At 34.4% G+C, this 26030-nt stretch overlaps 1 protein-coding gene across 1 annotated transcript in view; it reads left to right on the forward strand.

Moving 5' to 3' along the window:
• Window positions 1-26030, forward strand: part of LOC145662896 (mitogen-activated protein kinase kinase kinase 7-like) — a 270133-nt gene that overhangs the window by 21824 nt on the left and 222279 nt on the right. Inside the window, exons 4-7 of the mRNA XM_081728891.1 lie at window positions 1136-1278; window positions 8686-8872; window positions 18022-18155; window positions 25158-25247. Coding sequence (XP_081585017.1) covers window positions 1136-1278; window positions 8686-8872; window positions 18022-18155; window positions 25158-25247 — 554 coding nt within the window. The remainder of the gene's footprint in view (window positions 1-1135; window positions 1279-8685; window positions 8873-18021; window positions 18156-25157; window positions 25248-26030) is intronic.

Genomic DNA, 26030 nt, shown 5'->3' on the forward strand with positions numbered 1-26030 from the left:
TGTCTGATTTCACAAAACTCCATTTCGAATAAGTTATTGGGAGTAGCCAATTTCTTTAATGCTTCAAAATGCTGACGACCCATAACAGACAGAAAAATACAGGAAAATTGTGACTGTTTGATTCCGTTACTCTGACAATAGTTCATAAATCTTTGCAGATACGTCTCTGCCAGCTCCTCTTCTTTATTAAAAGCCTCTATATAACTCACCGTCATCTCTGCATCTACCCTCCTGGGTTCCAGAATCCTCGTCGCCATGTTGTTAATTCAGGATGGGAATGTTAATTACTAAACTGTATATTTAATAACAGTTAGAATAGCTTCCCGTACACACCACTGATTAATTCTGCATAATACATTTATTCCTTAATATATTTCGTCAATCATGTCTTCACAATATTCTTTCACACCATTTGTCCTTCCGACAATTATCTACACTTGAACTACGTCCATTATATATTTATTTCTTTAACTACCCATGCGGGGGATCTCTATATACAGATCACCATATTTACTGACAACAAACTTTCATCCTCTTCTAAGCTACAAAATTATTTGGCACCGCAAAACGTGCCTATATTATCCAACCCTACAGGCTACAGCATCTTGAATCCTTTAATGTAAACAGTGTGGCGCTTCTGACCTGAATTGAAATACTTTTTTCTTTTTCTTTTTTTTAAAAAAGAGTTTTCAGTTCGACCTGTTTATATCGTACTTAACGGACTTCACGCATAAATTCAACACAGATGTATGATTTTTTTTTTAATTCCAAAGAGTATTCTTTCTCGCAGGTTCCATATAAATTTTATTAGGATCTAATGACAATGTTTAGAGTTGGACCGTGAAACTCCTCAACAGCTGATAGTAGTAATACTGTGTGTATATTCACATATAATACCGTATCGCATAGAATGAGTATATATATTTCGTCACGCATACCGACCCATTTTATGGGAAGTTAGAGGCCAATTTTTAGTTTAGGTATCTAACTAAACTAATGGGGTTACGAAAAAGTGGAAAAATTAAACAACTTTTGTCAAGGAAATAGGAAAATAGGGAAAACCTGTGGGTGTCCTGTATAAAAAAAAAAATAGGATTTTGTTCTTACAAAATATTAACATTTGTGTTTATTTTAGGGACTTAAAACCACCCAATCTTTTGTTGATAATGGGAGGAAAAGTCTTGAAAATATGTGACTTTGGAACTGCCTGTGATCAGAAGACTTACATGACTAATAATAAAGGAAGTGCGGCCTGGATGGCTCCAGAAGTGTTTGAAGGTAATTTTATGTATGATTCTATTGTATCATATCTGCAACTTTGTTGAAAAGCAGCAGCCCATAAACATTTCGCCTTAACTGTGTTTTTTATATTGTAATGTATGGAGCACCCTTATCAGGTCAGCTACATATGGAAAACAACTGTTTTATGTTGATGCATCAAATTGTTTTAGAAATTACTATTTGCATTGAATCAGAGGAACATGTTAGTTAAAATAAATGGAAAACTAGATATCTTTACTTGTATTACTATGCCAAATTTGGGTTTATTTGTGCTGATTCAGAAGAACACCAAATTAATGTCAACATAAGCAGTAATCTCCTTTTGGTTTCGTGCTAAATAAAATATTAACATAATAGCAGTGCTTGAATGCATGTTGTATAATTATCTCGCGGTATTTCATCATGTCAATGCGAAAACCTTGTTTAAATCCACGAACTTGAATAGATTTTTGTGGAACTAAATCATTCTAAAGTGAAAAAGGTAATATTAAGTACAAAAATATTCTTGATTTTCTTTTTCTTTTCTTTTTTTTTTTTTAATGCCTCGAGAACAAAAGTAAGTTCCTGCTGCTAAATATAGGCACGTCATTAAATATCCAGCTCTGTCTAATACAATTTTTTCGTTTTATTTGGCCCATCTCTTTACGATATTTAGTATATCACTGCTGAAAACACAATAGCAACGCAGTTTCATTCATGGTCACAGTGTTCCGAATTCAATTCCCAGTGGGAGCACGTTGACTTGGGTAAAACCCGAGTAGTGTTTTGTATCCCATTTTTAAGCAATTAATTCCGTTTGGCTTCGTTTCTGAAAAGGGATGTTAAATTCCAATCATTCAGTTAATTAATTAGAATAGCAACAAGTACGATACTGTGTACGAGCTGTCAAAAACAGTTTAACTGTATTTCAGAATTTGAACTTAAATGGTTTAACTTGAAGATTAAATATCAATTTTATGTAACTAGGGTATTGGATGTAGAGACTACAAGGCACACAATATTGTCTTAAATTTAAAGATTTTACTTAAACATTCATAAGCATTTTACTGTTATGCATAAGCATTTTGCTTGATTGAAAAAAAATGTTCAGATCTTATACTCTGTAGATAATGGGACCAAGCTGCAACGAGGAATAGAGCCTGTGCGTAATACAGGCCGGCATAAACTAAGACGAGCACAGTAACGACTAAGGTGCTACATTACCTTACTAGGAAGAATAGTGTAATTGTACAGTGAGATTTATCTGTGAGTCTGCCCGTTATGGGCTGGGACGATCCCTAACTTTGCAGACCTGCCTTATCTCATATGGTTGGTCTGCAAATTGCAATGACTGCTTTTTAATTGCACATTCTAATGGCGTTGTTCTCGTCTTATGTAAGCTCATGTTACCTGATTAAAAATTCTCTGAAGATAGTAATGGGTAAAGTTTATCATTCTTGACGACCATATGGCCTTTGTGTCTTCCAGTTATACCTACTAGGTGAGGGTACTTCCGTGCGAGTAGGAGCCTGCCAACATAAGGAGTGATAGTGCGCGAGCTTTAATACACTTTCCTTTGAAGTACAAGACGTCCAAGTTAACCGAGTCTCACGGTATTGACCACACTCCGGCTGAGACCAACCAAATCCGGTAACCCCATGCGAACCCTGCCTTGGTTCCTGGCTTCCTACCTACTTATTTTCATGCCACATCAGTTCGCCTGCATATTATCAATCTGTACACAATTATTCGCGCATGCCCGAAGAAAATAACACTAGAACGTATTAGTATATTGTTTAAGCAAAAGAGTTTATGAGAAATAATGTTTTAAGGTGGCACCCATACTCCCATCTGCACAAATTACAATAAGTGCTATTATATATAGCATAAATAATAATAATAAAAACCTAAGAAAAGAACTTTCCCCTTCATAAGTGCTTCCACGCCAATGGGTAGTGTATGTTTTCCGCGAACAGTATCTCCACTATCGGCACATTTCAACTTGAGTACAATGGAGACCGTATTATTTTCACATTCTACAAGAATATAATTTGCCATATTTCAAATTAAATTATTCTTCGTATCGAAAGAAAGTAGTTCTGTTTTCGAGAACGGAGCAAACACTCCATCTTTGGAACAAGACAAACAAAAAACAGTTCCTTGTCTATGTTATTGGCGGTAAGACCGAGCCGAGCTCATTGTTCGGGTCACGTTATATGTTGATTCGTATATTCTCGGCACGTATTGTATAAAATATGAGTTTGCGCTAAATTTCGATTTCTTCATATAAACTAAATAAAAGTAGCAGTAGTTATTATTAGTAGGGATGGCCAAATCCGTAAATGAATTTTTAAAAAATCCGGTTTTCGAAAAAATCCGGATTTCGGAAAACATTCAAATTTAGGGAAGAATTCGGTTATAAGAAAACATTCAATTTTCGAAAAAATCTGTTTTTCGAAAAAATCCGGATTTTAAAATGTCCGATTCCGGAAAATAAATTTTCTGTTTTTTTTTTTTTTTTTTTTTTTGTATCTATTTGCTTCCAGTTCCCCAGATGGAAGATGAAGTCTTCAGTTTGTCGTCCGTCTGTCGGCCTGTGAACAAAATAGCTCAATAACCACTAGAGATATTTTGTTCACATACATTTTCTGTTATTTGCATTTTCCACACATCCTACAAGCATTGTACAGTTACATGGAATATTCCTGTCTATTTCCTGTACATGTGCGTGCTGTCTACATTACATGCACATGTCGAAACATTTTTCTTTTCCGCATGTTTGTTAAATGTCTTTCTAACTTTGTACAGGTACTGTACATTACATGTTTGTAGTTCCTAGCTCTCGTATGTAACATGTAAATTAAAAGCTAACCTTTATGACCTTCAGCAGTTACTTTCCAGGTGTTGTACATGTGCGTGTTATGTACCTGTACATACGAGTGAAAACTTGTATGCCACTTGCTTTTATATGCAGGTTCGCGCTAGTTAACTGACGCATGTTAACTGACGCTAGTTAACTGCGTCATTCTGTCTTTTCATGATAGTTACGTCTGCGTGTATCAGGTACATTACATGTACGTGTACAACACATTTTCCTTAGGTGCATGTACGTTACATGTCTCCTTTCCATTTACAGGAATTTATTTTCCGGAATCAGAAACTGTAAAATCCGGATTTTTCCGAAAAACGGACTTTTTTTTTCTTTCAAAACTGATTATTTTTCTATAACCGAATTCTTTCCCAAATTTGGATGTTTTCCAAAATCTGGATTTTTTCAAAAATCAGATTTTTCCGAAATTCATTTCGGATTTGGTCATCCCTACTAATAATAACTGTTATTACTTTTATTTAGAAGTTGATATGAAGAAATTGAAATTTAGCGCAAACTCATATTTTATACCAGCGTTTCCAACCTTTTTCAACTTGCGGCACACTACAGGTGTGACTTGAATTCTCGCGGCACACTCATAGATATTATTATTTGTAAATATAAAATACTATGATATTTTTTTTCTATGATTACTGATCTTCTCACAGAAAAGAAAGGTCGATCACTGGTTTACTCCCGTGGTAAATCATTATGCTTATTTTTCATTCTAATTTAAAAATAGAAAACAATTGCAATGAAATATTGGACTCAGGATTTTAAAACAGCTTTCTTTTTCGAAAACTGTATCCAAGTTTTCACTATGAAGAAAGATCACTAAATAACGAATGAACAAACAAATCTCTTTCAGTTTTAAAACACAAATGTAGATAATTTGTATACATGTTTGCTTTGTAGAAAGGATTGAATGATATTTTAAAATTTCAAGTTACGAAATAGTCTGCAACAATAAAGAAGCAATAATAGTCATAACAATGATAACAAATACTTTTTTCAACATTAAAAATGCACAGAAAAGTAACACGGTATGAAACTTAAAGTTGTAGATTCATAGTAAATGTTAATAGTAATGTGAAATACAAATATACATTTTTCCTATGTCTTGCAATTTGATTGCTATAGAGTTAATAATTTGTTTCGATTTCCTCGCGACACACCAGCGGCCCATTCACGGCACACCAGTGTGCCGCGGCACACCGGTTGGGGAACGCTGTCATACAATACGTGCCGAGAATATGCAAATCAACATACAACGTGATCCGAACAATGTGCTCAGCTCGGCTTACCGCCAATAACATAGACAAGGAACTGCTTTTTGTTTGTCTTGCTCCAAAGATGGAGTATTTGCTTCTTCTCGAAAAATAGAACTACTTTCTTTCGGTAAAATGAATAATTTAATTTGAAAAATAGTATATTATATTCTTGTAGAATGTGAAAATAATACGGTCTCCATTGTACACATGTTAAAATGTGTCGGTAGTGAAGACACTGATTGCGGAAAACATACACTACCCGCTGGCGTGGAACCACTTATGAAGGGAAAGTTCTTTTTTTAGGTAAGTTTTTTTTCTTTCTTTTTCTGTACGGCATTGCATGTTTCTGGACCTTTAACATTGAAAATGTTTTACGCATTTCTCATACGTGTATCGCCTCTGATAAATTCATCTTACGTGTTAAAAAACATTTCACAGATACAGGTGCTTGTAGAGCACCTGTTTAAGTTACATGTACCTCTACGTGTAACGAACATTCCCTGTAATGTTCAATTTTTTCATCTGGTTGGCACCTGAATGAATTTTTGTCTTATAAACCGACTCCACATAATGATTGGGTCTTTGGACAATGACATGCTTTTCTCAGCCACGTTTGACTCCGTTATGTAAATATGTTTAGAGCTACAAGCAACGGATGATTTTCCAGTCAAAGAAAGAACTGGTACGCTATTTATTTATTTTTTAAATTGGGGTTACGTCATAGAATATCAAAAGAATCTTATTCGATTTATGCTATCAATTTCCCTCAAAAAACCTGGGAAATAACGTTCCAGTAAACATTTATTATGTAATTTTGATATATTTTTATAGTAAACGGTAACACCCCTTGAAACTATTTTGGTTTTAGTAATCGTTTGATACGTCTGATTCAGCCATTCTATATATAGTCTTTTGAAATAATATTCTGTAATTTCGTTAAGCCATACTTATGTCTATTAGGACTATAACTAATCAAACATCGTAATGAAATTTTCAAAGTTTATTGTCTTTTCTGTTCTTTTGACATGTGAAGTTAAGATGAGAATAATGTCTTAATAACGAGTTCAGATAAGTTGAGAGACTAATAATGACATAGTTAGTGCCATAATGATGTAGTTAGTGTCATTGTAAGGTGTGCGACGGAAATAGGTGTATCAGTACAAAATCCTACTACCACGTATAGAACACAGAGGATGTTCAAGATAAAATTAATCTACAAGCATGTGATGTAAAATTCCTTTTAAAAAAATGTCAATAACTGTTGAAATAAACCTACATATAGACACTTAGAAAAAAAAAAAAAAAACGATTTAGGAGAAAAAATAAATACTTGCCACAAAATAGTGAAAATATAAGACGAATTAAACATTTCCTTATAATTCATCTATAAACTCTTCTCACTCTAAGTAGGTTTGCCACTACTTTATAATAAACAGTAAGCTGCTATGTGTTCCTATTTTAAAAGTACTCATCCCCAAACTGTCATAAAATAAACGCTATATTCTTTATATATTAAGAACAGCACCAAAAGAAAGAAGATAGTCTTTAATACAGATTAAAGACTGTGTGTATTGTGAATATGATCCGTTAATTTCTAGGAGAGTGAATCGACATTATAATTCTTTTCGTTGTTAATTCGATTGCCTTCTTGCACAAAACTTTCTCATTATAATAGAGATATACAAAATCAGACATTGTTCCAGTCTCTTGAGAAATCCTGAAGGGTTAACGGGACTATGTTTTCTCGAAACAAATATTTTTTGCTGTCTAACTTCAGGGATAAAGTTAAAAGTGGATTCCGATTGTTTTAAAACATAGCTGCACAGTGGGTGTACATTAAACCTTATATATTGGAGAAATTAAAATAATAGTTTATTTCAAGTATCACTTAAGCAACTCATGGTAAAATCTACGTATTTGAGTTATTTATTAAGTATCCTATTTCAACTGGTAGTAATTATCATTTAAGTAATTAATGACGTGTCATTTTCTTTATCATGTATTTTATTTCTATATATCTGGTATCCAAAAAAGTTCGTTTTTGCAGTGAGAAATAGTGACCCAGTAATTTCATATAAATGCATTTATTCAGCAAAATAATCTCCTGCAACTTTCATTACATATTCCCAACGAACTATAAGCTTATAAATTCCGCACTTATATGTTTTTGCCCTTAGAGCCAAAATGTCTTACTATCACCTGCGTGACATCTCAGTTTCGAAACTGTGCTCATGCAAATGGTTAATAATGGCCAAAAACAGAGGATAGTCGGGTGACACAAAGTCCACAGAGTAAGGAGGATGAGACAGAGCTTCCCAACCCAGTGTAGTGATCACTTCCTTGGTTGTTTTCGCCGTATAAGTTTTGGCATTGTCTTGAAGAAGAGAGCACTTATTTCTTGTTGACTAGTGCTGGATGCTTCTGATGCAGTTCAGCTGCAACCTTTTGCAACTGGGACAAGCACATATCGTCTGTGATAGTTTTGCCATTCTATCATTTCAAAGCGCACAATGCTGGTCCACCAAACAATGCAGTATATTCTGTTAATGAATATATTATTTGACAACAAATGCAACAGAAACAGGGGATTATCAATTACGTTTTATTTTGCCGTTATTGTATAACACCCATTTCTCGTCACGTCAAAATCTGGTTCTGTAGGCGTGACAGCAATAAAGAGTAAGTGGGTGATCCGCTAGAGCTATTTTCCTCAGTGCTTGAGGAACTCGCGTGCAGAGCTTCCATATCTTTCCAAAGTTATGCAGATGCAATTGAATAGTTTCCTCCGATACTCCAAATTCTTGTGCAAGCTACTTGCATGTTTCATGAGGGTTACTTTCCATGTATTTTTTGAGCAGGGCTTCGCTAATAGTGGATGGACGTTCAGCTCGGAGCTTGTCCTGAAGGCTCTCATCTTCCAATGCAAACGCGGAGCATATTTACAGCATTTCTGCTCAACTTAAACTCACAGTAAACACGGTCGTAAAACATCTTTTGGCACCAACATGTTCACTTGAGGATTGTAATTACGAACTGCTTTCGACACTTCCGACATGTCTCCCAACTCGTCACTGACTGACTGTTGACGAGAATGTCAACGTCAGACGTCACCCCGCCAGGTTTGCCAACACCGGACGTTTGAATTTTATTTTCCACTACAGTGACACGAACTTTTTTGATAGCCAGATAAGCATTAAGCTTGTCATTACTCTCCTTCTAGTTCTTGAATAGAAAGAATATATATATATATATATATATACAATATAAATTTTGTTATACTTTCAGGGAGCAATTATACAGAAAAATGTGATGTATTTAGCTGGGGAATAATATTATGGGAAGTGTTGACGCGACAAAAACCATTTGGAGAAATTGGTGGATCAGCATTCCGAATAATGTGGGCTGTGCACAAAGGAGAGAGGCCTCCATTAATAGAGAATTGTCCACCAGCTATCGAACAGTTAATGACAAGGTTAGTATAAATAGTTATTATTGTTCTAGCAAAATAAAAATCCGTGTAGTGTCATGTTATTCTTCTGATACAATGATCTGAAGTTAATCATTCCACGATGTACGTTTATAATTATTCTTATTAAATTAAGTATTTTGTAATATATTATTTTCAGAAGGTGTTTCATTATTTAAACAGTGCTTTGTTTACGTTTCTCTTTATTTTTTTAAAATTTCTGCTAATTTCGTGGTTCAAGTATTAGGTGGGAAGTAGTATCTATAGTAATAGTTCGTACAGAAAACATGACCACTTTTTCTTTTCTTCCTCTCCCTCTCTCTCTCTTTCATATATGGAGTTGTGTAAAAACTTTACAATTTCGATACCATATGGGAGAAATTGAAGAAGAAAGAGCATCCCAATTATGTTCTCATAGATACGATTGCAGTAGATGAATATAACTTTTTTGTCACTGAATAGTGGAAGCAGGTAGTTTAATAATATCTTTTGTGCTCTCTGAGTATTGTCAGAGCAAAAGTATTAATAATAACGTTTGTGCTGTCTGAATATTGTTAGAGCAAAAGTAATCTACAATGATATACATACACACACACACACACACACACACACATATATATATATATATATATATATACTCGTATAAGGGTGCATCAACCCCCCCCCCCCCACTGTTCACAAAGTGACTTGCCCCTGGGGTAGAAATATTCCATTTAAGGTATAATACAGCCCAGCAATTTTTTAAATAAAAATCAAAGCATGTTTATGGGGTCCACCAGAGGCATAAACTTATATGAAACAGGAGAGCTATTTGAAAAATTGCTCAACAGATGGCGCCACGTAACTTGTATCGTAAATTTTGAATAAAAACAACATACGGGTAAGATATTCTTTTCTTAGTATTTGCACTATTAAGATTTTTAAAATTAAGATTAAGACGAGGAACCAACCAAGAGTGAGCCAGACTATATTGTAGTATCTGCAAATTCTTCTGTCACCAATTCAGCAGTACGCTCCTATAATCCTCGTTCAGTGCGTACTGGAACAAGTGTTTTTGTCCCACATGATATTATCCAACGACCAAACATAGTAGCTTTGGCAACTCACTTGCAAATGACGCCTGCACAATAGGCTATTTATACCAAAGCGTTGATAAAGGAAGCAGGTGGAGATACATCAAAATTTACTACGTCGTACTCCAGTGCAGATAGGACCCGACGAAAGGTTAGTTAAGAGATATCAGGATCTTTAATGGAAAACTGGACTCCTCCAGAGTTTGCCACCATACACTGGTATTCAAAGTTAATTTCATCTTCGCCCAATAAGTACGTGAAAGAAGGACGTCTTACAGTCGTCGTGGGGAACAAGAATGAACTAAAGCTACTGGGTATACCTGTTTACAAATCTGTGGTAGGTATAAATACTGGAGTTATTACTGCCGAACTTACAGTGGATCTGTTGAAGTCATGGCACTGTGAAGACAACATAGTAAACATAACATTTAACACTACGGCATCAAACACCGGCCATGTTACTGCTGCTTGTGTGATGTTACAGAAAAGCTGGATCGAGCTCTTCTGTGGTCACCTTGTCGCTATCATATAGGTGAAATTATAGTTGGACAAGTGTTTAAAGACTTGAATATTGAAATCACTTAGTTACCTGATATTTCCTTTTTCTCAAAATTTCGTGAGACTATGACGAATTACCTCATATCAGTGAACACCCTCTTTCACGATTTGATCCAACTCCGTTTAACAAAAGTGAACAAAGTGTACTTAAACATTTACAAAATGAGTTTTTAAAAATTTCCCAATATAATTTAAAACAAAATGAAAATGGTTCAGTGCAAGACACAGTTCTGAGAAATGACTACCTCGAGTTCATTGAACTCTGCACCACATTCCTTGACGGAAAAAAAATATCTGGGACTCCAGTTAAATCCAAATGACGGGGTACTGTTCACAGAGCGAAATGGATGGCTAAATTGATCTATGCCATTAGAATGTATTTATTGGAAAAATATATTCAGACATTACCTCACAATGCCACCATTTCTCAACGACAGTTTACAAAGCTTAGAGACTTCGTCATATTTGTTATCCGCGTGTACAGTGTGTGGTGGATGACATGCTACTCTACAGTGAAACGATTTGAAGCACCATCAAAATGTACTGCTGTACAAGAACACAAATCCATTAATTTCTAAGAGTACGATACGTGCATTTCAACGGCACTTGTGGTATTTAACATCAGAGGTGGTTCCTCTGAGTCTTTTCAGCAGCGTGCTGCCCTTCGAACAGAAATGTTTTCTTGCCAGTAGACTCTCAGCTGTGAAATCTGCTACTCCCCTACCAGATCCAAATGAACGTTATGGAAAGGATTCGGAAAACCTTGGTTTCCTGAACAAATTACCAATACTACATCTCTAACTGATTTGGTTGGACCAGACTCCTGGTTTACATTTCATACCCTGAAACTCGAAGATGACTTCCTCGGTGATGAAGTTGCAGCCTGGCTATAAAATAATTTATTTCAAAACTCATTTCTCAATATCAATGCCGTGAATGTTATCAACGACTATGCAGAACGTGGAATCAAGCTGACTGTGGATTTTCTTTCTTCAGCGAAACAAGAGGAACACTTCCAAAACATTCTGCAAGTGGTTGAACAGAATAGGAAAGACAGTCCACGTTTGCGCAAACGACCACGAAAAGACTAGATGTCACGTGTTAGTTGTGAAGTATCTTTGTGAGACAGTTTAGATTACGTTATGGTAAATGAAATATAATTTTTAAAATATATTGTTAAAATGAGAAAACTTGTATAATCCTTTCAATAAATGCTTTTACTTATCAAATTTGCATTTCAATTTTTTAACACACTTTGAGTCTTTGACACTTGTAATATATATTATGTATAACTACTTTATTTTAACATATTATTAGAAATGAGATAATTTGTGTAATCCTTGAAAAAAAAGTTTTTGTTTATCAAATTCGCATTTCAATTATTTCAATACTTTTTGACACTTCTAGTATATGTTTGAGCTGCTGGTGGACCCCATAAACGTTCGTAAATTTTGCTAAAATTTCGAATGAAGTATTAACTCATGAAATGGAACAATAGGGACCTAGGGACAAGAATCCCCGGTTAATTTTTCAAAATTGTGGGAGGTTTGATGCAACCTAATATATATATATATATATAAACTAGCGTCAGTTACCCGCTTTGTTGGGTTCAAATTAAAAGAATATAGTAATATGCTCCGTTAGTCAGCGTTAGTCAGTCACTTACTATTACTGAAGCGCTCTCTGATATTGGCTATTTTCGATCGTTTTTATGTATCTCCCCCTTTCCCTAATTTACGGGGCTAAATTTGAAATTAAACGGCGTCGGAAGTGTCACTGTTCATCTCAGCAGCTCCGAAAACTATGGATTCAACACTAATATCGGTCATTTTCGATCATTTTTAAATACCCTCCATCTCCGTTCCCTAAGTTTCACCGTCAAAGTGAAAAACATTCCCAGGTCCGAACCCCATCTATATGGAAAATTCTATATATATGCTAACTGAACCTGCGCTTTCTACACAGCGCATCATTCACAAATGAGCATGAATCTCCTTTCATTCCTCACAACATTTGTATATCTCTCTTTACAGAAACAAGTGAAGGGCGTCTTGATAAAAATTAAAAAAAAAAAAAATATCAGCAAGGGGTATCTTAAAGGGAATTTTTCTCGATTATTTTTTCAATATCTCGCATTGTTTACAAGATACGAACCTACTTATGCAGTATGTAATAAGCAAATACATTACACAATTAATTATGTCAGTGATACAGTATATAGTATTCATTGGGTAAAACACTCCAAACAATAAAGATTCATCTTAGACTGGAAAAATAGTTATCCTTCGTTTTTCATTATAATTTGGCGATGAAACAAACACCTGAGAGATATGCAGCCGCTATATACAAATATGTTGTGTTCTAATGTATAACTCGTAGGATATGTTTTAAAATTTCAACATTTCCAGTGTACCCCTAAAAATGTAATAAAGAAATAACGGCTATGTTTTTTTAATATTCAATTAGAACTGGACATTTTACACAATATTTGCAATCGACCAGTGAAAACGGCACGTTTCTAGCACTTGTGGTTTTCGAGATCTCATTGTCGAAAAGATTGGAGACATACATATTAACCTAGCATTTTAATATATAGATGGTCATGAAGAAAGAAAGGAAGGAGAATATCTGTAGAGAAAGAGAATTTAGAATTTATTAATGTGTATATAAGTACAAAACAGTTACTTAACAATTTTCATAAACGATTCAGGGAGAGGCCGAGCTTCTGCTGTTTATGGTTCTCCCTTTCGGAAATTATTTACATATTATAGGATGGCGAGTAAATACTTAATATATGGAGATAACACAAAATTACATGAGGTTATAAATACTTAACAAGTTCATAATAATAATAATAACACTAATGACACATTAACGTCGTATTGTCTCAATTTTCAAATACTTTTTCAGCTGTTTTTTAAATTTGCTAAAAGTTTGTAGTTCTCTGATACTTAGGGGAAGGGCATTCCAGGCCTTAATACATTGGTACCTGATACTTTTGATGCCATAATTTAATCTTGGTTTTGGTTTTTCAAGTTCTTTGTTTGTCTTTGCACGTGTACTGAGTGTTTTATTTGTACAAATTGTGTTGAAAATATAATTGCATCTTTCTTGAGGATTCTGTACATTAGGCAATTTATTCTATAAAAATAAAGTTTATCTAATTTTAATATGTACAGTTCATGGTATAGCGGTTCTGTATGTGCAAGAAAATGTTCATTTTTTATTATTCTTTCTTTATTATTCTTTATTATTCTTTTTTCTGAAGAACAAGAAGCTTATATTTAAGCTCAGGACTTAAGTCTCCATACCAGGCTTCGATTCCGTTTGAAAGGTATGGGTGGATAAATGCATAGTAATATATTCGTGAGATCGATTCCGAAAACTTTTTTGATATTTTAAACAATAACCCAGTGTGTACCGGAACTTTTTACCTGATTTCAGAACATGTTTCTCCCATGTGAAATGCTCATCAAACCAAACACCTAAGTATTTTATGTTTTCAACAACTGTTACTTTTTTGAGAGCGTATTGTAATAGGATAGTCATTAATGTTTTGCATTTTATGTCTGTTTCTAAAGAATACGCACTTAGTTTTATCAACATTTAAAGTTAATTTATTAATTTGAAACCACTGTGATAATCTAACTCAAAATTAATCGACTTCTGTACTGTAGAGTGTACTGTTTATCTTGATACGCCTTTGTAACTCTTAAACTAATAGCTGAAAAACGCAGAACGTTTTTTACCATACAAAAATTGGGGGGTATTGTTTTGACATACTATGAGATACCACCAGGTTAACAGTGTTGCCAGCCCAACATAAAGTTATGTTTGTTCAAACTACAATATGTCAGGTTATTATATATTTCAAATCTACATGTTATCCGGAAAATTACAATATCAGATTTGTTACTCAGTATTGCAAACTAAGGATGCTACAGTATTCCAGATTTTGGTCGCCTTTTTAGCAGTAACAACAAAAGTGAGACGGACGGGACAGTGCAAATCTAAAATATTTTTGTGTCTAATAACTATTGGGTCATTCCATATCGTTCTTGACATGGAATTTTGAAAAACGTTCCCGCTCCAACATCTCGGATTTTTTTTTTTTTTTAAATTTTGAACAAATGTTATCTGATCCCAACAATGAAGAATGGTCAAATTTAAGTTGAAGATCTGTGTTGGTTGTGGCAGTATTCAAAATGGCTCCTGTCTCAGCAACAACGAGTAGAAACGTCTTCTCTCATTTTGAAGTGCTTGCTATTTTGAACTGGAAGCTCTGACAGCCTTCAAAATTTGTTTGCTAAGAAAACTTTTTGAGTAGATGGAGGTCAGTTTGTCACATATTCCCTTGGCTGTTCAGAATGTGTACAATAAATTAACAAAGTGTGTGCACGTTTAATGTGTGCCATATTTAGACCCCCATAAGGTTGTATGAAAGTCAGTACATTGATATTTGAAAGATAAACCATAACATACGTACTTTAGAATAGATAAAACATTTAGCCTTTAGCGCGTATGGTTTAAGAGAGATATGGCCTTAGAAATGGGGAAAAAATGAAAGTATGCGAAAAATGGACTTTTTGTTGCCCAAAAATGGCCATGTTGCCAACTTTGCACCAACTAGTAACCATAACCAATGCAAAGAGAATGTCTTGCTATAATTAGAAATGAATTTTGGTGCTAGTGCCTTGCTGGGTTTTTGGTTTACAGCCAATTTTACTAGTATGTGTTTGAAATATATTTTATTTTATCCTGCGTTGATATCTCCGAAAAGTACTGATATAGGTTAATCTAGATGTCACAAACTTTCTGATAGATTTCCTTGGATATCACATTTGTAGTGTGGTGTCTGCAGATAGATGAATGAGGTAGAACGGGTAGTTTTCTGATCCCCTCCTGTGGAGCTAGTTTTTATCATTCCCACAGTCGTTGAATGTGATTTTTGGTGAAAAAATTGCCAGAAATACCTCATGACGCTCTGCTGTGAAAATTGGAATAAGGAAAATTGGCATTGTCATTCAGTATTCATGATAACGACCTGACATTCCTGGCTGAGAATGGTGAGGCAGCTCGCTATTGCGACATTCGGTTTGGTAAGATCAATTAACAATCAAATTTTGACACCCACTGATCTGTTTGCATTTTGCCAGAAAGAAATTCATGGAATAAATTTCTTTTTTGTAATCTAAATCAAATTAAAGTTTCTAGAGTTGCCAGACATACAAATTCATTTATAGCAAATATTGGATTTTACAGTTCGATTGACAAACGTAATTTGAAACTACAGCAAGCTCAATACGTGTTGTGTATCTATGATAACCACTGGTGGATTGGGAACGTAAGTGTAGTTAATGAGGAAGCAACAGATGTTGATGACACGCGCCTTTGGCGTGGAAGACCCGGGTTCGATTCCCGGCGGGAGCTCATGTGGTTCTGATTCCACGTTAATCAGTAGGTCCCGTCTCATATAGCCTCGCTGTTGAAAGGACATTAAACTGAAACATCAAATCAAATCAGTCAATCCCAAGTGCTATGGGAAGACATTTTTCCTTACCAGGAGAAACTATATCTAAGTTAGAAAACATACTCATAGAGACAGTTAATTGGTGGGTGGGTGGTTCTGTGGCTGGACCTACATAACTATCTGGCGTGGCCCCTTGGCGATGGGGTTGCTAATCTTTCCATTGTATGATAAAATCTTTAAAATTTTTACATACTTTATTGACAGGGATTTTCAAATCCAATGTCGCAGTAGCGAGCTGCCTCACCATTCTCAGCCAGGGATGTCTTTATCTCATTCTCATGTCTTTATCATGTATAGTGAACGATAATGCCAATTTTCCTTATCCCAATTTTCACAAGAGAGGGTCACGAGGATTTTGAGCATTTGTTTAACCAAAGATCACATTCAATGGCTGTGGGAATGATAAAAACTAGCTCCACAGGAGGGGGTCAGCAGACTACCCGTTCTAACCCATTTACCCATCTGCAGGGGCATCACACTACAAATGCAGTATCCAAGGAAATCTATCAGAAAGTTTGTAACACCTAGATTAACATATATCAGTACCTTTCGGAGATTGGTAGTGGCTTCGCCACCATAGACCAATGCAGGGTAAAATAAAATATATTTCAAACATACTAGTAAAATTGGCTGTAAACCAAAATCCCAGCAAGGTACTAGCACCAAAATTCATTTCTAATTATAGCAAGACATGATCTTTGCATTGGTTATGGTTACAAGTTGGTGCAAGGTTGGCAACATGGCCATTTTTGGGTAACAAAAAGTCCATTTTTCGCATACTTTCATTTTTTCCCCATTTCTAAGGCCACATCTCTCTTAAACCATACGCGCTAAAGACTAAATGTTTTATCTATTCTAAAGTACGTATGTTATGGTTTCTCTCTTTCAACTATCAATGTACTGACTTGACTTCATACAACCTTATGGGGGTCTAAATATGGCACACATTAAACGTGCACACACTTTTAAGCCAAATTTGTCAATTTATTGTACACATTCTGAACAGCCAAAGGAATATGTGACAAACTGACCTCCATCTACTCAAAAAGTTTTCTTAGGAAACAAATTTTGAAGGTTGTCAGAGCTTCCAGTTCAAAATAGCAAGGACTTCAAAATGAGAGAAGACGTTTGCTACTTGTTGTTGCTGAGACAGGAGCCATTTTGAATACTGCCACAACCAACACTGATCTTCAACTCAAATTTGACCATTCTTCATTGTTGGTATCAGGTAATATTTGTGCAAAATTTGAAAAAAAAAAAAAATCGGAGATGTTAAATGGGGATCATTGGTCCATTTGACATGGAATGACCCTATTATGATGTATCGGGTTTCGAAAAAACAGGAACAAAGATACAAGGGATTGAAAAATTGACTTTTTCAAAAGCCTTAGTTTCGAAAAAGTGCTTACAGAAGTATTTGACCTAATTGTATAGATGACTTTCAATAGATACAAAATTTGTACAGCAACTTGATATCTCAAATGTTCTGGAAATATTGTAAGCTATAGCAACACAGCTTAAAATTGTGTAATTCTTGTAATTGCACCTGCCGAAACTATTTCTGTAATGTCATAGAAGCAAAGTAAATGAAAAAGTATCAAGTTCCTACAAACACACCGTTTAAGCAATATATCAAATTCTACTTGATAACTTGAAGTGGTATGACTAGTAACTTGGTAGATATTTCACTGGCATTGAACTGGTATGACTGGTAACTTGGTGGATATTGCGCTGGCACTTCAATCTGAAATCTAAGGAGTTTAATCCCAGTCCAGACATAGGTCTCAACCTTTAACAGTCATTATATGTTTTGATTTTTAATATCAAATAAATTTTGATTAGCAGTTTTGCTTATTAATACAACTAATAACATCCTGAAATAAAGCAGTACTTTCTCTCGCACATTTATATGTATATGATTGTTAGTATTGATAAATAAGAGTATGTCGACTGTACTTTATCATCACTTAGTGAGCAACGATATTCCTTAACAGGTGTTGGGACAAAGTTCCTTCCAATAGGCCATCAATGGAAGAAGTTGTCCGTGTTATGTCTCATTTATTCCAGTTTTTCACGGGGGCGGATGAACCACTTACATATGTTGAATCATCAGAAGAAAACAGCACAGGTAAAGCACTTTGGTTTAAGCTTATTTTTTAATATACGTTATATGAAGGAGTTGATTGCTTTAGACAAAGGATTGAAAAGCAAAGCAGTAGGTTAAATATTGTATAAGAACTTGAAAGTTTCTTACCGTAGGATTCCAGTTTCTTCTTTGTACCGAACAAGGCCAGTCAACATTATGGTTATTCATCTCCTTGCTTCAGGATTGATATTTGCTCTAAAAGTATGTAAGGTTATATAATATCGTATTTTAGGAGCTTATTTAATAGAATTATATATATATATAAATACTTGAAAGATTTTAGAAAGATTATTCATCTTTGAACAGAAACAATGATCACTTTCGAATGAGTACGGTTCATAGAGAAGAGAAGAAAAATTGTGAATACTAGTTATCTATAGCAATTTTGTTCTCTCACACACCTTGATGAATTGTTACTTAAACAAGTACTTAACTGCTATATCCGGAACGTGCCTCTGCTGTGTCCTAGTCGAACGCATTTCTCATATAGATTTTTTTTTTTTTTTTTGTTTCAGTAAATCTTTTTCGTGCTGAGTGATTCTCTCTTTGGAAAATTTTTATCTTCATATTCATGTGTAAATATTTTAAAATTTAATGACCTTTGTTCGTACGTGAAATTTTTACAATCTGTCTGAGTGAAAACTTATTACTAAAACTCTGATTCCCCACCCACAACCCTCTAAGATCATTTCTCTGTTTACCTCTCTCATTTCTCTTTTCTGTTTAATACAGGTATTCAGTTAATTTTATGAATCTTCGAATAATTTATTCAAAAGTAATTATTTCTCGCACATGCCATACAAATCAAGTCAACTTACGTATTAGTTTTCTCCCTATAATCTACGTAGACATTAGTAGTAATAATAATAAAGCCCAACACCCCCTAAATCATTCGAGTGGGAACCAACTGCAAACAGGTTCAGCAATAAATTCTCGTCGTCGTCAGTGCGTTTATGTAAAAACCTACTTTGTTCAAATAACTACATTTTTGACAAACTTCCTTCCCTGTCGAAATAATGATTGTGGGTAGTAAAGAATTCCTTTTAGGTTTCCTACTTATAACTTGAGTTGTTTTCCCATTACCACTATCTAGACTTGAAGTAAATGAACGCCGAAAGAATACTCATGTATGCAGGAAAACATTAAATTGTTCCACATTACTTTATTTTTTATGTTTTATAAATTAATTGATGCGACGAAAAATATCAGCTGCTGAATAATTAATAGTTTTCCCATATTATTGTATTTAATTAATGAAGAAACATTGAAATCAGTTTTTATACTTATTCCTAGTCGACTAATTACTCTATTCACAACCACACTACTTACGGAATGGTTCCGAATGATTTATTTTTAATTATTGTACACTCACAGAATTAATTGACTTTCTTTCCTAATAAGCACTTTGATGAGATGACATCATTGTACCTGCAGAGTTTCACAATAGTGTAGCAGGTCTTGCTATTCTGACATAACTAATGCGTGTAACACAGATATGCAGGTTTCGTTTGGGTTTATTCTTGAATATATTAAAGTAATATGGTATTTATTGTATTGATATTTATATGTTCATTTACGAAGTCACAAATTCTCGATCTCAAAGGACCATGAGCAAATTAGAAGTTCTAAAAGTATAACATTGAAATTTGCGGTAGCTGGCTTGCGATCCCGCCATGGTTCAATAAGTGCTTCCGCAGCATAGTGGTTAAAGCATAGAATTTGTAATTCACAGATCCACGATTGAATTTAGATCGTGCTACTTTCGTTTACTTTTTATTTCCACAATCCAACTGGTTATCGTTGTTTTAAATGCTAGACTTTCAAACTATGTTATACGTAAAAGTGTCGAAAGTCTTCTAGAATGACTTTGTTCGTCCGTCTGTCGACAGATTTCAGAGCAAAAACGGTAAGAGATATCGAGATACGATTTTCTGCAATCGATTCAGTGTTCCAAGAATAGGTTCCATCTCCTCACTATTCAAACCGCAAGTGGTTCAAATTAGTCATTTCCGGTTTCGACGTTTATCGCCATAGAGCAAAAACCGTAACCGATAGCAAGAAGTAGTTTTTTTTTGTTTCTTTTTTTTCTTTTCAGACGATTCAGTTTCTCAAGGAAACGTACCATGAACATTCCGAACATTCTACCAAAATCGGAAGTGGTTCAATTTTACATTATTTTCGGTTTCAATACTGATTTCCACAGAGCAAAAATGGTTAGACATTGAGATGCGGTTTTCTGCAATCGTTTTATTGTCTCAAGAATAGATTTTATCTTCTTCACTAACTGTCTATTCAAATTGGAAGTGGGCAAATTAGCCATTTCCGGTTTCAACACTTATCGCCATAGAAACAAAAAATGATAATAGGTAGCGGAAAGCGGTTTTCTGCAAAGATTCAGTGTGTCAAGGAAACATATCATGACAAGCTGTAACACTCTTATCAAAACCGGAAGTGGTTGAAATTTACTACAACAATACTGATTTTCTTAGAGCAAAAACGATAATAAATACCGAGATGCAATTTTTTTGCGATTGATTCAGTGTCCCAACAATAGGTTCTATCTCTTCCGTTAACCTTCTATTTAAAACCGGAAGTGGTTCAAATTAACCATTTCTTGTTTCAACATCTATTGCCATAAAACAAAAATGGTATTAGCTAGCGCAAGCGGTTTTCAGGGTCTCAAGGGAACATGTCATCACAACCCACAACACTTTACCAAAACTGAAAGTGTAAAAATTTATTAGTTCTGGTATCAGTACTGATTTTTGTAGAGCAAAAGCGGTAAGAGATATCGAGACGTAGGTTTTGTCAATCAGTTCAGCTTTCCAAGAGTAGGTTCTGTGTCCTCCCTTAACCATCTATTCAGTCCGGAAATGGTTCAAATTAATGATTTCCGGTTTCAACCTTTTTCGCCATAGATCTAAAACAGTAAGTCAGGGCTTTCTGATATGGATTATGCGTCCGAGGAACAGGTTCTATCTCTGATTTTGTTAATCTACTGCAACCAGTTATGTATGCTGCAAGTTTGAGTATTGAATCCCGGTAGTTTAAAAGTCGATTGTAGTTCCACATTGCGAAACGAACCTCACTTATTTTGCTTACTTGTTTGTACACAGCTTCTTGTTCCTAATGCAATAAACTAAAAAATGGACATAAGCTGGCACCGTTTGACGTTAATTATGTTTTTTTTTTCGGCAAATCAGGATTATCGTGCAAAAAATAAAAGAATGTATAGAAATTATTAATAGTGACAATATGAGTTGAAACTTAACGATGGAATATTAATAATGTGAATAATTTTATTCGAATATAGCCAGTTATGTTGAACAAATATACTAAACTGCCATTATATGCTTTCAAAAATCAGGATATACCATGAATCAGTTTGTTCCAAGTTTCGAGAACGTTCTTGACATAAATTTTAACACAATAAATAATGAGTGATTCTTCACGTCAACTTCATATATATATATGAACTTTATATGGACCTGTGGGGAAAAGTGCATAGTTTCAGATCTAGGGCCTTCCAAAACAATGGAAAAGCGAAATTTTAACAATCGCTATTTCCAATTCCAGGAACTGTGGAATGGCAGTCCATATCAACGTAAAGGAAGTCATACATACGCAATCCAAAAATGCATATTCTTCAATATGCAATGGATATGCAAGGGATTCCCTACAGAATATAATTCCCAGACATGCTCTCAACAGAATTCTTAGATATACTCTGAAATATAGGGGTTCCAAAGTAGGCAAATGATAAGCGTTACTGCAGTGAACACGGAAAGCTTCGGCGGAAAGTCGTAAGTATTAATGACCGTAAGCTCCGCAGTCCCTTGTGTTTGAAATAACGCATGCTGCAATGTATCGTTTCACGCTTATACGTGTAAGAAAAGAAATATACCGTAATAATATACATCACAGCACGCTTTATTCCGAACACGAGAAACCATGAGACTGGTGATCCGTAACATTTCCGTCTTCCTGCCGAAACATTCCGTGTTCACTGTTGTAAAGTCTTACCTTTTGCCTACTTTGGAACCATCTTGAAAACAGACCATAACTAAAAATTCAGTTGAGAGTATATCTGGGAATTATACCTTGTAATGAATCCCTTACACACTCGATGCGGGAGCCTCCGTGGCATAGTGGCTCAAGCATCGAATTTGTATTTCACAGATCCGTGTTCAGTCTAGGCTATGCTACTTTCATTTATTTTTATTTCTATAATCCAATTGGTTATCTGATTACTTTATTTACATTTTTGTATACAGCTTATTGTTGCTCTTAATGCAATAAATTGAAAATGGGCATAAGTAGGCACTACCTTCTTTTACAATGGGTCACAGGTTCAATCCCACACCACGAAATCGTTACTTTTTGTATCAATAAACTGCAAATTCAAAATGAAAATGAAATGAAATCTTTCAGTTTTACGTCCCACGTTTATGCTGTCTGGGCTAAAGGAGACGGTGGTGATGAGTAATGAATGAAATGGTGAAATGAAGAAAGTGAGATGAAACGGCAGAACCCCGAGAAAGCCCCCACACACGGTTTTTGTCCACCACAGGGTTCACTTGGCGTGAGCGAGAATCGAACTAGGGACCCCACGCACCAGAAGTGAACTCTACCACTGAGCCACCGCAGCTCCCCAACTGCAAATTCGGCCTGATTACTTTTAATTTTATGCATTATGAAATTATGGAGGCAAAAACAATGCAGCAAAAAAGGCTTCACTAAAAGACACTTTGTAAATATTTCTTCTGAAAATCCTTCGAACGAACATTTATCGTTTATTGATTAAAATGTGTCAAGAACATTCTCAAAACTTGAAATAAACTAATTCACGGTATTTCTCGATTTTTCTAACTATATAATGACAGTTTAGTATATATGTTTTAACATAGTTGGTTATGTGCAAATGAAATTATTCATATGATGAATATTCGATCGTTAAGTTTCAACTCATCATTGTGGCTATTAATAATTCTTACACAATCTTTTTTACGCACGATAATCTTGATTTGCCGAAATAAAATTAACGTCAAATGGCGCCTGCTTATGCTCATTTTTTGTTTATTGCATTAGGAACAAGAAGAAGTTATATATAAACAAGTGAACAAAATAATTAATAATGATAATCAGTTGGACTGTAGAAAAAAATAAAAGAAAGTAACATGGCCTAGATTCAAACACGGATCTGTGAATTACAAATCTGATGCTTGAACCACTATGCTGCGAAGGCCATTACAGGCTCACACGCAAGCTATCGCCAATTTCAATTTTATGCTTTCTGATAAAATTTCGATAGAATTTGTACCCAAAATTTCTCATCACCTTTTGAGATCGAGAATTTGCCACTTCATAAATGAACTTAGAAATATCAGTACAATAAATATCATATCACTTTATTATATTCAAGAATAAACCCAAATGAAACCTACATTTCTTTGTTACACGCATTAGTTATGTCAGGATACTAAGACCTGTGTGTATATGAATCACCCTCATAATAATTCATAATTTTCGTAGATGAAATTTCATTAATCAAAAATGTTGAAACCCTGGTCTATAAATTTCTCAGAAATGCAGTTCTGGCAACGTAGATTTAAATAATACGTACTGACAATGGCAAACATTTATTGCTGAAGCTCTTTGCGATTGATGTGTTCTTGGCGCTTTAGGTAAATATAATAATAATAATAATAATAATAATAATAATAATAATAATAATAATAATAATAAAATTGACACTTACTTGGACTCTTGAAACTGTCAGTCAGAAGAACTTTATATGATCTTAAATTATTACACGAAATTCTAACTAAACTACAGTTAGTTAATATTGCAAACTTGCATACTCCTTATAGTACTACTAAAATTACAAAATTTTTAAGTGTGTACTTGGTTTAATTGATGTACCTATCTATAAATGTTTGTCTACGGGCAATAATTATTCTCATCTTATCGATATATTTATTGGAGATTTTGGTATTATCAAAAAAGAATTTACCAAATGTTATCTTTTATAATACAGTGATTACTGTATTTTATATCATTATGTATATGCCCATTTGTTTTTTATTTATTTTCATTATTGCCATTATTATGTTTTAATGCAATATTTATTGTACAGGAAATGGTTATTGGATCTATGTCTGTTATTTTCTAATGAACAAATAAATAATTAAATATTAATAATAATAATAATAATAATAATAATAATAATCGAACTCTTGATTTCTGTTTCCATGACAATTCACTTTTAACTCATTACCTTGGGAAACGCTAATCCTTGCCCCATCATAATCTGCCTTACTATTTTGTAACCGTGCAACAGTTCTCTACCAGAGCAAACTGCTTGAAAAGCACCATCCATTGTTTTCTGAAGAAAATCAGATGTCACATGACTTGAGAGAGTTTTTCGATTCACTTTTCCCTCCTATCATAAGAAAAATTTTGAAATGTAATAGCAAAAATGTAATAAAAGGTCAATTTCTACATTAAAAATTAGGAAGATGATAGCAATTAGAAAAACTCGAAGGGGAAAGGAATTTGGGCGCTTGAAACAAAATATAATTAACATAAATTACAACAAAATTATAAGTACATTGTTTCGCCACAGATACATTACCATCAAATACAGGTCGGTTCTCTGTAGATCAATATTTGGCGGACGGAACACGTCGTTCACATGGGAGATAACTAACAGTAATTGGATTGGTTCAGGGTAGGATCTGCTATCACGCTTTAGTGAGCACCGTTGAACCTTATGTTTGTGAAGCTACAGTATTAATTAATAGAACATGTTATAGACTTCCGTTAACAAATATTGTTCAGTTTTGTTATATTCTTAGCCGCATGCATTGAATTCAAGAAATGTTCTGTATGTTATCTTCATTATGAAGTAAAAATCATCTATAATTCAAACTAAGGTCAATATTCGTTATTAAAGAACATTTTGTTGTATGCTTCGTATTGCAGGAAGTGAGATACCAGAAGAAAGTTTTTCGTCTGAAACACTTGGAACACAACCAGATACAGAGTTTTCAAACAGCATATCACCAGGCTCCCGTAAGTTTACCCTTTACACTTTAGTGTAGCGTCTAATTGTATGCACGTAACAGATCCTTATGCATATGTTATATGTAACTATATACTATCGAGTCTGCACTGAAAGTAAACCCAAGATGTCAATTTTTTTTTTTTTTTTTTTTACGTAAAAGAAATAAATATTCTTGGATGTTCAGTATTTATGAATTTCTAAACTATTACTTTCGTTTTTACCTGAACGTTACGTTTGCTTATTGCCATAAAATTAACGAAATTTTGAAAGTTGCCGAACAGCTTATGCATTACTCAAGTTTGTTAAATTATTTTTGAAAAAGAATTTTTGAAAAAGAACGATAATGATTTTCTGTTAAACCTGAGATTACCATCTCCGTAATATTGAACTTTTCAATGCATGAAACAGAAAATAAATACAGAAGGCTTATCAGATTATATCCATTATCATCATCATCATCTTCTTCCTCACCTTATGAAAAGCCATGCAATAACCACTGATTGAGTTCTGTTAGACAACGAGCATTATAGACTGTCGCACGAGACACAGGAATTACGTCCTATTCCTCGCTACATGCTTTCCACCAAACAATCAGGGCGATATAGATGTCGTTTTAATAGTTCAAATGCACAGAAATCCACTGGGCTAGTCTATAAGTTGTTGACAGGAATGACATGAAAGGGAATAACACTTATTCCTGTTTCCTGCTTTATATCGTGATAAAACAGGAGAGATGATCTGAGTGTGTGACGCATGGATCTTCACATAGTTCTTGTTGACTCCATTCAAAC

This window comes from Thermobia domestica, chromosome 10 (assembly GCF_964235325.1).
Source record: "Thermobia domestica chromosome 10, izTheDome1.hap1.1, whole genome shotgun sequence".
Classification (NCBI taxonomy): domain Eukaryota; kingdom Metazoa; phylum Arthropoda; class Insecta; order Zygentoma; family Lepismatidae; genus Thermobia; species Thermobia domestica.